At 36.9% G+C, this 13,616-nt stretch overlaps 1 protein-coding gene across 1 annotated transcript; it reads right to left on the bottom strand.

The window, feature by feature from the left end:
- Window positions 1-1,706: 1,706 nt before the first annotated feature.
- odam.L (odontogenic, ameloblast associated L homeolog) lies at window positions 1,707-11,983 on the bottom strand. Its single transcript, XM_018252345.2, has 10 exons — window positions 11,872-11,983; window positions 9,882-9,947; window positions 9,761-9,802; window positions 7,814-7,849; window positions 7,351-7,563; window positions 6,132-6,179; window positions 5,815-5,865; window positions 5,091-5,243; window positions 2,851-2,904; window positions 1,707-2,357 (listed from the first exon to the last, which is right to left on the bottom strand). The coding sequence occupies exons 2-9, from the start codon at window positions 9,933-9,935 to the stop codon at window positions 2,866-2,868; spliced, it is 636 nt and encodes a 211-aa protein (XP_018107834.1). The 5' UTR covers window positions 9,936-9,947; window positions 11,872-11,983; the 3' UTR covers window positions 1,707-2,357; window positions 2,851-2,865.
- Window positions 11,984-13,616: the final 1,633 nt, after the last annotated feature.

Raw genomic sequence — 13,616 nt, 5'->3', positions numbered from 1 at the left:
TCTATTGGAACTTTTGACCATTGTTCTAAAATGTAACTATTTCAGATTTGGCAGGGATTTCTACATACAAGTACAAGGGACCGCCATGGGTAGTAATTTAGCGCCCAGCTATGCCAACATCTTCATGGCGGCCCTGGAACATAAATTGATACTGTACAATCCACTATTTACAGATTGCATACATTGCTATTTTCGATATGTGGATGACATTTTCATCATATGGAAAAAGGGTGATGTTGAACTACAACAGTTCATTGAATTTATCAATACACACCATGGCTCCATAAAATTTACAGCCGAGTACAACAAATCTAGTATCCACTACTTAGATGTGGAGGTTTTCAATATAGATGGAAAAATATCCACAGACTTGTATTCTAAACCTGCTGAACGAAACAACATTTTACGCCCTGACAGCTATCATATGCCGAATACTATTAAAGGCATTCCGAAGGGCCAGTTCCTGAGGGTGAGACGTATATCCTCTAGTGATGAACGTTACCTGAGTAGTGCGAATAAACTGATTAATAAATTTGTGGAAAAGGGCTACGACTATAACTCATTATGTACAATAAGAGATGAGGTCCTTAAACAAGATAGAACTAGTCTTCTAAGGAAGACAAAGGACTCATTGGTTGTTGACCAAAGAATTCCGTTTGTGAGCCAATTTGGACCACTCAGTAAAAAACTTGAAAAATTGACTTTGCAACATTGGTCCATTTTACAAAGGGATCCTGTGGTTGGCAAACACTGTAAAACAGTCCCTTTATTTTCCTATAAGAGAGGGAGAAATTTGGCGGACAAGTTGGTAAAGACTGATATCCATGGGACAGAGAATAAAACAAGATTTTTAAGCACTCCTAAGTTTGGCACATTCCCCTGCCTGGGCTGTGGGTGCTGTAGTTCCATAATCAAGGGTGACAGTATAACGCACCCCTTGAAGGGTTATAAGATCCCGATAAAAGCTTACTATACTTGTAATACGGATTTTGTGATTTATGCCCTTAAGTGCCCTTGTGGGAAAATGTATATTGGGCAAACATCGAGACAAATAAAAATTAGGATCAGGGAACATAAGTATTCTATTTCCAATTATGATCCAGAGAACAAAAAAACTCATACACCAGTCGGAAAACACTTTTATTTGCATAAACACAACTCAGCAACATTAAGGTGGCTGGTTTTAGAGAAAGTTCAGTTACCCCAAAGAGGGGGAGATAGAAAACGTCTATTGTTACAAACTGAGGCAAGATGGATAGACAGAATGAATACAGTTGAACCAAGGGGAATGAACGAAGCTATGAGCTATAAATGCTTTTTATAATGGTTATATATAATTGAATTTCCACTTTTCTTACAGATACACTTTGGAATAATATACATTGTAATACTGAAAATGGCCTGACACTGGTAGGACAATACCTTGTTACTGTTTCAAACTTCTGCATATATTGTGTCAATATGTATTACCATCGCTACAAAACATTTGCAACTTTTGTTGGTGCTAATTACTAGTAGGCCACAAGATGGCAGTACTATTGTTTTGAATATGTTTATAGTAACCTGGCCACTCTGTGGAGCTGGTATACAGTTGTTGGTGAGGTGAGGGGTTAAATGGCTTGCTTTGTTAATTGATTTTATGCACCTGATGAAGGCCAGAAGCCGAAACATGTTGTGCAGTAAATGCCTGCAAAATAAAGAAATTATCTTTTAAACTAAAGAAATAAGTGCTCTCCGGCTACCTCTTTTTGTATTAGTATGTTTATGTACACCAACCTTGCAGTTTGTAGCCAACTTGCAGCCACTGGGTTTCTACTCTGCATGTAGCCTCCAGAAATGAATGACACTAGCATGTGCAGGCTGATTGTGCTATCCAAATTTGCTATCCCCAAGTTTGAGCCTGTTATTGTAGAAGTTGAAGAAAATGTTGATACCACAATGTGGCACTGTTGCTGTATTATGTACTAAATGTTATGCAAAAACCATCTTCCTCTCCACGGAATACATCTTGCAAAGTGTGAGGCAATTCATAATTACGTTTCTGTGGTTTATTTGAAAAAACCCTATCATTCTTTGTATACGACACTTGTCCCAGTAATAACTGTTTGTCAGTTTTTTTTAATGATGCTGATTTTAAAGCATCTACACTAATAATAGAAAGTAATTATAGTTAAACAAATGCAGTTGTATTTTAGAGACTAGTCTTACAAGTATAAATACTCTATTTTAATAATTTCTTTACTCAATGACAGATAGGCACGGAATTTTGCTTGTAAAGCTAAGGAAGGATAAATTGGCTTTGTAACATCACACGGTTAGACATGGCTGCTGGAGTTGTTCAGTAACAGCATCATCCCCTGAAAGTTAACAAAAATAAAATTAAAGGTATCTCTAACATATTTGTCATTTATTTTGCACAACTATTTTATACTATTTTTCTGGTGTAAATCATTTTACACAGCAGAGAAAATTTACTTTTATTACTATTGTGCAAAACAACAAATTTTTGCTCTCAGCCCTTCGATGTTAAGCAACTGCACATTTTTGTAGTGGCACAACCGACCCCAGGGGCGATCCTGGCCCATCCGCCGCCTGAGGCAGCAGCACTTGCTGCTGCCCCCCCTCCCCCGGAAATTCGCTCTTAAAGTACCAGGAGCAGCATTTTTGCTGCCCCTGGTACCTAGTGGGGCGCTGCTGCCTGAGGCGAAGCACCCCATACCGACCCATAAAGCTGTAAATATGTGCTATACAATTTGAAATACTGAGAGGGGAGACGGTGAAATTGTTTCACTCTTTACCATATCCTAATTTGTATTGACTGTATTTAATATTTAAAGTAAAGATACTTACTTTTGAAAATTGAGATTAAGGTACTTGTGCTGCATCAGCATTATCTGGGTAAACCTAAACAACAATAATAATAACAATTACAAAACAATAATTTTGTGATTAAACCATAGATGAAATGTACAGGCATTTCCTATATTTATAGGCTATGAAAAAGTTTGAAAAAACCCATGAAGGTTGTGTTATTTTAGTTCTCTAGTAAAAACAATAATTATATGGAGCAAACAATTTACACAAACCATAGTAATGCAAACATTTAAATATTATGCAGTAAAAATGTGAAATAGATCCCTTGACATGAAAACTTCTTTTAACATCCCTTGACATGAAAACAGACTTTTATATATTATTATATATAATCATTATTTTAATACAATTTTAGTTGGTTAAAAAGGTTGTTACAAAATAATACCGGAGAAAGGTATATATATGAGATCAGATATCCAGAAAGCTACAAATTCCGAGAAGGCCATCATCCATAGACTCCATTTTAATAAAATGATTTCGATTTTCAAAAATTATTCTATTTATCTCTGTAATGATAAAACAATGCCTTGCACTTGATAGAAAGTAAAATATAATTAATCCATACCGGAAGCAAAACTGACCTATTGGATTTGATTAATTTTTATATGATTTTTTAGTAAACAAGATATGGAGATCCAAATTACAGAAATATCCCTTATTTGGTAAACCCCAGGCCCTGAGCATTCTGGTTAACAGGCCCCTACCTGTATATGCTTCTGTGTACCCTGCTTTAGCAGAGCTTCCTTATGTCATGCACTTTGATTCTAAATCAGCCGACATCTCCAAAAAGCAGTTTGATAATGAACAATTCAAATAATGGGTAATTGATTCTGCCTTGTGTTGTAGAGTGGAGTAGAGTGAGTGTTCATTCAGCACTAAAAAATCCTGCGCTCCATGCAGAAAGCAGTATTTGGTTATTCTGTTTAGCATTACCTTGCATTGCAGACGGTAATGACAGGGCCCGATGCAGGCTACTTCTCCTCCTGCTAATCCTACCTTGCACCTCAAAATGACATGCAAGGGATGTGTATGCGTGCATGAGGGGAGGATGCCTCCCACCTGACTAACGCAGTCGGTGCTGTATTAGTGAGGGGGAGCCTGAGACTCGTGGTATAATGTCCCACACAGGGGGCAAAGTGCAAAAAATGGCCGATTGTGGCTTTTTTTGCACACCGCATGGGGCATTGTAAATAAGCCTTTATATCTCTGATGCAAAGAACCTATCTAAAATCCCAGCCATAATGCAGAAAGGGCACACAGGTATCATTTTATCCATAAATTCTTCTGTAAGGAACAGTCATCCAATCTCAATCTCTTCAAAGATAAACTCAGAATATAGCTTTTATAGCACTAGAACCAGTAATGTAACTAGTGGGCGGCGGGCCCTGGCACCGGCCCCCTCGCCCCCATCCATACAGAACTGCATGGGATTCATTGCGCGCGAGCTGCCAGGGGGCCCTGAGGGGGGGTGCGGGCGCTGGCCCAATCGCACCCCCTTCTCCCCCGGTAGTTACGCCACTGACTAGAACACTATCTATGTATAATGTAATAATGTGCAGTGCTATACATGCAAGAAGAGCTATGCAAATAAATATATTCATGTACATTTTACAAGAATTAAAGGGGTGGTTCACCTTTAGGTTAATTTTTAGTATGTTATATAAAAAGGCTAATTCTAAGCAACTTTTTAATTAGCCCCTTTCCTCCCCTCCCCATTTTTTATAGTTCTTCAATGATTTGCCTTCTTCTGAATCTTTCCAGTTTTCAGATGGAGTCACTGACCCCCTGCTGAAATTGCAAACTGGAGAGCTCCTGAACAAAATGCTAAATAACGAAACAACTACAGGTACTAATATATGAAAACCAATTGCATATTGTCTCAGAATATCACTCTCTACATCCTATTAAAAGTTATTTTAATGAACATTCTATTTAAATAATCTAAATTAATATGTTTATAAAATAGACATATTGCACAGTTTGCTAAATATCCCATATTATTTTGTATTATGTCTATATATATATATTATATATATTTATGTCTCTATATATATATAGATAGAGCGAGAGAGAGAGAGAGAGAGAGAGAGAGAGAGAGAGAGAGAGAGAGAGAGAGAGAGAGAGAGAGAGAGAGAGAGAGAGAGAGAAAGATTAATTGTTCTCAACTAACTTTTATTAGAGTTTGTTCCCCACTACCTTTAATTAGAATTTGATACCTTAACTTCCAGATTCATGGTTTCAAGGGCACGATTTACTCCAAAAGGATCAGGAGCATCAGAGGCTTTAGTTGGAAGATGAAGACCACCAAAGGGAATCAAGTCTGGATTAGCTGAGATTCCATTTAACTGAGGCACAAAGCATCCTAGCACCTAGTATTTCATAGATATCATTGCATGAAAAATGTTGCTTTTCAAAATAACACTGTAGTTCATATTTGCAGCAGTCAGAAATAAAAAAAAACTTTTTTGTCAACAATTCTTAATTTATAACAATAATTAAGTATACTGTAATTCTGAAGAGTAGGAAAATCTTTATTTGCTTAAAAGAGTACACTATGTAGGTTATCTTTTTGTAAAGAGTAAGTACAGTTATGGGATCAATTATCCAAAACCCATTATCCAGAAAGCTCTGAATTATGGAAACACAATCTCCCATAGACTCCATTATAATCAAATAATCCAAATTTTTTAAAATGATTTCCTTTTTCTCTGTAATAATAAAACAGTACTGTGTACTTGATCCCAACTAAGATATAATTAATCCTTATTGGAAGCAATGTTTAAATTAATTTCTAGTAGACTTAAGGTAATTTCTAGTAGACTTAAGGTATGAAGACCCAAATTACAGAAAGATCCGTTATCCGGAAAACCCCAGGTCCCGAGCAGTCTGGATAACAGGTCCCTGTACTTGAAGGGCTTACCCAAGACTAACTTTTTTTACCTGTTCAGGTTGCTGTTGGTTTCCTGTTTCATGCGGTGGTACAGGTCCAATCTTTTGTTGAAATGGTAAAATTATTTAAAAAAATCACAAAAAACAAATATGCACATGTAAAAAGTTAGTGAAAATTTGTATACATTTTTTTAAAAAATATCTTGACATGTTATTGAGTTACAGGCCCTCAATACGCCATCAGCAAATATGTTAGAACTTCAAAAAAATATATGAATTATTTTATCTAAATTAAAAATGTAAACATATGACAAAATTATACCTTTAAAAATGCATTACAAATGTAATCAAGCTTCATATGGCCTTACCTGGCCTTGCTTAGGAGATAATCCATAAGAAACCACATATAGCATCATCTGGTGAAGAAAAAAAAAAAAAAATATGCATTAAAATACTTTTCTAGGTTTCATATTCTCTATGCAAATCAAAATGTTTTCGTATTATAGATATGCCAGTGACTCTCAGCATTTCCCAAAATGTAAGGGCAGCGCTGCATCTTGGCTGCACTAAAACTGGGCCTTACTGAACTCCCTCTTTTTTAACAATCTACACTGGATATTCACTGTAAAAAAATTACATCAGTGTTGTAAATGACTCAAGTGAAGCATTGGTAAAAAAAGTCGCAGAACCCTAGTTTTTGGCAAATTATTCCGTATTGTTTTGTTTTTTTTAAAAAGTTTTATTGTTTTAAACACTTAACACAAGACATAACAGCACATCTCGTATGCATTACATGAAATCAGACATGAATTACCAGTCGACATTTAGAGAATTGTAACAGTATGAACCCTGTATTGGGGTCAATCGGACACTCGTAGAAGTATTCTTTATTAACTATTTTTGAGCCACCATTTGCTCCAAGCTAAATTGTGAAGTAGCTTAATTATCTTATGTAGGGGTACACCTAGGTTACCCTAATTCAGGGATCTGATCGATATCACACCACGGCCCCCAGACCTTGTCAAATTTGGTGGGTGAACCTCTAATTTCATATGTGAGTTTGAAAAGTGGGACTGCATTGTTGACCAACTGCTTCCATACTCTGAGGGAGGGTGGAGAATTACCCATCCAGTGCATTGCCACTGTTTTCTTTGCATAGAATAATAGGATACGTTACCATAGCCTGGCATGTTTGGAAGGGATTATAGCCTCTACAACCCCCAGGAGACAGATAGCTGGTGTTATTACCCGTGGGAAATCTAAATTATCCACCAGGTAAGTTACAACTTGGGACCAGAAGGTAAACATTTGTGGACATTCCCATATCAGATGTTATTCAGTATTGTTAGTACTACAATAATCAAGCAGCTCTTGCCATATGTCATGAGATAGTGTTTATTAGCAAAATGGGTGGTACAGGTAGATAGTATTATAAATTGGAAATAAAGAAGTGGGACATTGTGTACAGCTAAAGTTACTCCCAAGTGCCACTGATCTATAAGTGTTTTAAAATATGGAGCCAATTTAAGGATGATAAAGCCAAGGCACTGGCATCACTCATATAAGTAGAGCAACTGAGCTACTTACCTGATTAGGTTGTTGCTGATTTTGGTAAGGTGTTTGCAGGACTCCATCCATTAATATAAAGGGAGATCCCAAATTTGGCGTCAGCTTTTGAAAGGGGATAAGATTCTGTAGATTTGGAGTATGGGCGCCATGTTGGATTTGTGTTAAACCTGGAATTTTAGGCTGCAGCTGTTTTTGCAAGACTCCAGTACCTAGAGCATTCAGTGCGCCACCCTGTGCAGAAGGGATGAATTCAAAAGTATCACTGTTGTGCTGTATTTAAAACAGTACCTAAATATATGCTAAATACTATAATAGGTTACTGTTAAGAGAATATTCAATGTATTATTTTATGGAATTTATTAACACTTTTCTCATTCCATCAGTGTTTTTCCTCCTTAATATCATATCTGCCTTAATACTTACTTCTACTGTGTACTGTGTTAAAAGTGGTGTGATAATGGAACTTTTGTTTATACTGTACCTGATACAGAGCAGGATCAACCATTCCCATCAGAACCTAGAAACAAAGAACTATAATATCACATGTTTTCTTTAAAAACATCAAATCGTGTGTGTGTTATATTTACATTTTGATATTCTAATATTTATAAATTGATTGGTGATGTCGATGGATTAGTATATATTTTTGGAGTCTGTTGTTGGACAAGTTATGAGAGGGTCATCTGGAACTTTTGCTAGTAGCTTAAGGTATCTGTAAGCCTTGGAGGTGAGTCATTCTATTTACTGCCTCTAAATATTAGACTTAATGTAAGCCCATGAGTAACATCTATGGGATCCAGCAGTAACAAAGAAAAATAAATGTCACCTGGCCTAGAACTGATTGCCCTGTCATTTTTAATGTACAATAGTACCGCTTTTCTGTACCATTAAAATAAGAATGTGAAATTGTATCTTCACATTCATCTACTAAAATAAAGGTCCATAAAATGTCCAACATAAATCAGTTAAAGGCAATGGTTTCTATTCCATTCCTCAATGTAGGTTTATTGCTAATTAACATAAATGTATTTGCTCCCAGCCTCTCAGTGTCCACTCTGTTTGGGTCCCCCCACCATGATGCCTCTCCAGTCTCCCTCCCATCTTACATGGTCTCTCTCCGTTCTCGCCACCCACCCACCAGCTCAAATGCCATGCAACCTCCCTCTTAAATCTCATTCCCCCTCCCACCTTCACTCTCTGGTCCTGGTTTAGGTATGCCTCCTTCACTGGCTTTTCCCCCTTCTATGCTCTCCTTGAAGGGGAACTATTGCGAAAATGAAAATGTAATATTAGCTTCAGCATACTGAAATAAGAAACCTTCTAAATACAATCAATTAAAAAATATACAGTTTCTGTAATAGTCAAGTTTATCTTCACTATTCTTCTCTCAGTATCTGTTTCTTCTTATTCTGCCTTCATTCAGGAGATAGGTGTCAGATGAATTATCCAATATATCTCATAGGTTGGCTCCTTTTACCTAGAAGATGTATAAGAGCTCACTCTATTAAAATCACCAGAAATCCTGTTTCTCTACATGCTGAATTTGTGCAAAAAGTGGTAATTTTGTTTAATTTTGTTTGTACTGGAGTCAGTTATTTGAGTGAGCTCTAATACATCTGCTAGGAAAGGGAGTCCCCCTATAATACTGTATATACTGGATCATTCATCTGACACCCAACTGCTGCATGAAGTTCACATTTTAGTTAGTAATCAAATCAGCTAAAAATCAAGTATAACGGTGGCCAGGGCCGGATTTACATAGCAAACACACCTAGACCCGCTGCTGCTCATCACCCCCGTTCTCTCCCCTTCCTTTGTGCACATGACCAAATTTCCAGCATCAGGTCCAAAGTACTGGTGATTGGTGCACGGGAAATTTTAAAATCGTTTGAATCTCCTGCAAATCCCAAGTGCTTCTTAACCAATATGGGTGTGCTTGGTGGCATGCCCTAGGCCCGGGCCTTTGTGGCCTTTCCACAAATCCGGGCCTGATGGTGGCAGTAGCGTAACTACCGTACAGCAGACCCCACTACCGCAGGGGGGGGGGGGAAAGGTGATACAGACCAGCTGCAGGGTCTGTTTTACGGCAACACTTTTTCTGTATCCCAGCTGGATCAGTGAAGGGGCCCATAATTGTCTTTTGCAGGGGGGGGGCATAAAAGAATTGTTATGCCACTGACTGGTGTTCAGTAAAACTTGGGCCTCCAAATTACCTGTGCCCATTATTTAAAGATAGGTTGAGGACTTGCAGCAGGTGGAGTCTATAGAACACAAAATAAAGGCTTACCTTTAGCTAATTAGTCAGTTTTGCAAAATAAGTAACTACTTTGTTCAAAATGTGTGCAAAACAAAAGCCTTGTAATTAAAAAGCACTAAAAATCAAGTAAAACAATTAGTTTCTACCTGTGATCATTAATAGAAGACCTACCTCATTGCTGTTGCTTGCAGAAAGGAGCCGCTGCACACCAAGCTAAAAACCAAAGCAAAAACAATATTAGGTAAATTACCTCAAAATATGTATATAGATAAGGATATCAATATTCACTTACTGGAAGTGCAAAGGATGCAGCAATGAAGTGGAGAAGTATGACAAGAATATTCATTTTCTGATCAACCTAAAACGAGAAAACTAGGGTCAGGGGGAGGACAAATGGCAAATTCCTGCAGGCAAAAGTAATTATTATCAGTTATAGTGCCCTATATTAGGATAGAAATCATATACAAAATCACACGCCCTCACATAAATCTGCCCCATTCCTACTGATGATACAGAGGAGTGTGTTAAAAAAAGAAAAATAATTTTAATTACAAGCAACTTTAACAAACGTTGATTCTCTAATGAGGCTTAAATATGTGCAATACTAGATAGAGGAACTCCATCTAGAATTAGATGAAGCTGACTGGGTATATGCAATAGAAATAACAAATCATGTTTCAATCAATACTCATGCCCTAGAAATTTCATACAAATTACTAAACAGATGGCATATGATACCAAACTGGGATCCCAATGCCAATCCACGCGGTTTTTTTGAAGCTATTCACATAATGGGCATTATGACCAATATTTGGTTGTCTTGTAGTCAAGTACAACAATTCCCACTCTTAGTTGCCTATTGACTGGGCTTCCAAGAACATTACACACAGCAAATAAATATTTACCTTTTTACCCTTCTTAACATTTATCTTAATCCTTTAAGGTGGGCTCCCTTTTTCTGTTTTGGGCCCTCCAAGGGTGACAGTGATAAAGTATAAGTGTGTTGTTTATACAAATGGCCTGTAGATGTCACTGTGCTCAGACTTATACTGTGCATACTTCCTGGTAGCTTAAAAGTGAAAGTTACTGTTGTGTAATGCCTGCATGACTCTGCTAATAAAGCACTGTTATACTCTACTCATCCTTGGCTACCCAAAACATAACAGATTGACGATGAGATGGATCTTCTACCGCTGCAGCAGCCTGAACCTTTTCTTCCAAACCCTGGTGAGCCTACCATACCTTTTACTGCTTGGATCCGTATGTTTGAAAACTACATTATTGCTGCTGACCAAAGGGAGATTTCTGCTGCTAGAAAGCATGCTTTACTTATTCACTGCCTGGGAGCAGATCTAGTTATATTTGAAAACACACAATTAAAAAGGTTTCATTTTGATTTGCCTTTGCTGAATATTGCCATGTCAGCTCAAGGGCTCAAACTAATAACCATTTGTCATTGGTCGGGCTATTGGGATGTTCTTGAAATCTGTCCAGCAATTTGCTGCAATGCTAACTACCTGTAAGGAATGTTCTGCAATAACAGATAATGAAATAATAAAATGAAAAACATTTTGGAAAAAAATTCTGATTAATAAGACAAGATGCTTTAATGGAAAAATCTATGTAATAATGGGAAAGGATTAAATAGCAATTTAACTTGCCTGACATAGAATCTAAGGAAGGCTTTCAGCAACCTGTCTAACAAACACTGTAGCTTCTATGACTCTGTATTCTGCAAATTTGTTTATACTGTCTATCCATACAGTAAAACTGAGAGCAAATTTTAAACTGAAATTCTTCTTCTGATGGGCCCACTATATTATTACAGACCTGTATGATAGGCTTTTTATCATAAGTGGTGAATGATGATGATTTAGGGAAGCTTAGCCTCCCAAAAAAAGAGAAAAGCTGTATATATTTATATAATAAAAATATAAGATCTTCAACTTACTTGCAGCCTCCCCAATAAGAATGTCACCTTCCTCTCCAATGGCATCTGCGTTATCAGTATGCTCAATAAAAATGCTCGGTAAAAATTTCAGACACGTGATAAATGTACCTCATAAACCTTTGGTCCATTTAAAAGGACCTAGTAAGGTTTACAATTTCAGTGAATTTCACTAGGCCTTTTTTTCTCAAGGTTTAAAGGCACACTACAAGTATTTTTACTGAGGAGCCAAGCAACTTCAAATGATAACCAGTATACCACTGTATAAAATGATTTCTTCTGGTGCAACCTTATAACTTAATGTCCACACCTATAAGCCATAAAGAAAAGTTACCTTCAGGGTTTGTCCTTCAGCAGTAAAAGTCCAAAGCGGAAAGTAAATTCTTCAGTTGAGCATCAATATCTCAGAACTGTGCAGCTCCTTTTAAATTGGGACGCTGACTCCTATAAGGTGATGATCCAACAAACATAATGATGCATTGGTTACAAGGCTATCATTAAATGTAATACAGTGCTCATTATCATTCTGGACTCCATTATTAAAAAGTATTAAGTTATTGGTAACCCAGACATCCTACAGAGCAATGAAACTACCCACAGGGTGAATACAAAAGAGAAAGGTCATAATTAGCATTAAGATCTTTTTGTTGAAATTTTGCTTTTCTTGAACCTTTCTATCATAGTTCCCAGTTTTGGTAACTAAGGTCACTATGCCTATATCCCAGCTACTTACCAATGTCTGTCCCCGAAGGACAAAGGCAATATTGGAACACATCATTATCCCTTTTAGTCAAATGTTGGCAATGACTTGCTGTAAAATACTTACATTGAAAGCTCTTCCCAATGGAAAGAATCTCGCCAGAACAGAGGAAGCAGCTGCCCATAACCTAGACCAGTGATCCCTAACCAGTGGCTCGTAAGCAACATGTTGCTCCCAGTGGCCTCAAAACAGGTGAATTCCTTGTTTGGAGGCAAGTTTTTGTTGCATAAAGCCAGGTGTACTGCCAAACAGAGCCTCCAGTAGGCTGCTAGTCCACATAGAGGCGACCAAATGGCCAATCACAGCAATTATTTTGCAACACCCGGGAACATTTCTCATGCTTGTATTGCTCCCCAACGCTTTCTAAATCTGAATGTTGCTCACAGGTAAAAAAGGTTGGGGACCCCTGGCTTAGACAGTGCATTAGAGTTAGCTGTCTTTCAGTTAGCAGTCAATTGAAAACCGAATCTAGGGTGATAATAAAGATTATCTTTTTTATTTTTTAGAACTCACACTGAATTTTTGATTGATTATTTCTGTTAGAGTACAGTCAATTTATATTTCCATTTTCATAATTCCCCTTCAAAAAATATTATAGTCTTCACTGATTCAGTAACTTAAGTCAGCAAATTAATTAATGGTTGAGCTATCAAATCCTATTGCAGGCTATAGGCAATGTTTACATTTTTTGTCAATATCAATATTAATCAATAAAAATGACCCCATCTTATGGGGATAGGTATGTGTTTGATTCAGTATAGATATATAATCATATTTATTATTGTCTAAGTATCTCTTAATTAATAACCAATTTTAGTTTACAGTGTTTGCAGTGTGTACTTGAGCTAATATCTCCTGTAAATGTTTTCCCTTTAACATTATAATTATGGACAATGTAAAAGTATATACTCATTTCATTGTCTTGAAGTAAGACACCAGAATAATTAGCAGCTTATCTGTCTGCAAAACACTCCTATTATTAAATTATGGGTTTCTGACCACTATGAAAAACAAGAAAGATAAGACATGCACTATGATTGGCTGCTTGTAATGGATGCATCTAAGACAGTAACAGTGTGTCTGCTCAGTAGAGGTGAAAATAATAGATCGTAAGCGCTCTTTTAGATTTTAAGCTCTTTTGGGTAGGCCCCCTTCACCTCTTGCATCAGTTATTGGTTGCATTGTATGTAATTCTGTATGATTAATATATAAACCCATTTAATGTACAGCGCTGCAGATTATGTTGGCAGCTTTTTAAATGTTTGTTATTATTTGGCAGGTTATGGAAAGTTTTAACACATTTCTAAGGGTTTAAGGTT

The sequence above is a fragment of the Xenopus laevis genome, chromosome 1L (genome assembly GCF_017654675.1).
Source record: "Xenopus laevis strain J_2021 chromosome 1L, Xenopus_laevis_v10.1, whole genome shotgun sequence".
NCBI lineage: Eukaryota > Metazoa > Chordata > Amphibia > Anura > Pipidae > Xenopus > Xenopus laevis.
The sequence above is the reverse complement of the archived record's forward strand: the minus strand, read 5'-3'. Positions and strand labels throughout refer to the sequence as shown.

Excerpts from the sequence above, each read along its gene's own strand:
- odam.L (XM_018252345.2), bottom strand. The coding sequence starts at position 9,935 with ATGAATATTCTTGTCATACTTCTCCACTTCATTGCTGCATCCTTTGCA. Across the intron at positions 9,803-9,881 it reads CTGCATCCTTTGCACTTCCA|CTTGGTGTGCAGCGGCTCCT; the intron begins GTAAGTGAATAT and ends TTTGGTTTTTAG. Across the intron at positions 5,866-6,131 it reads TATCTCCTAAGCAAGGCCAG|ATTGGACCTGTACCACCGCA; the intron begins GTAAGGCCATAT and ends TTTCAACAAAAG.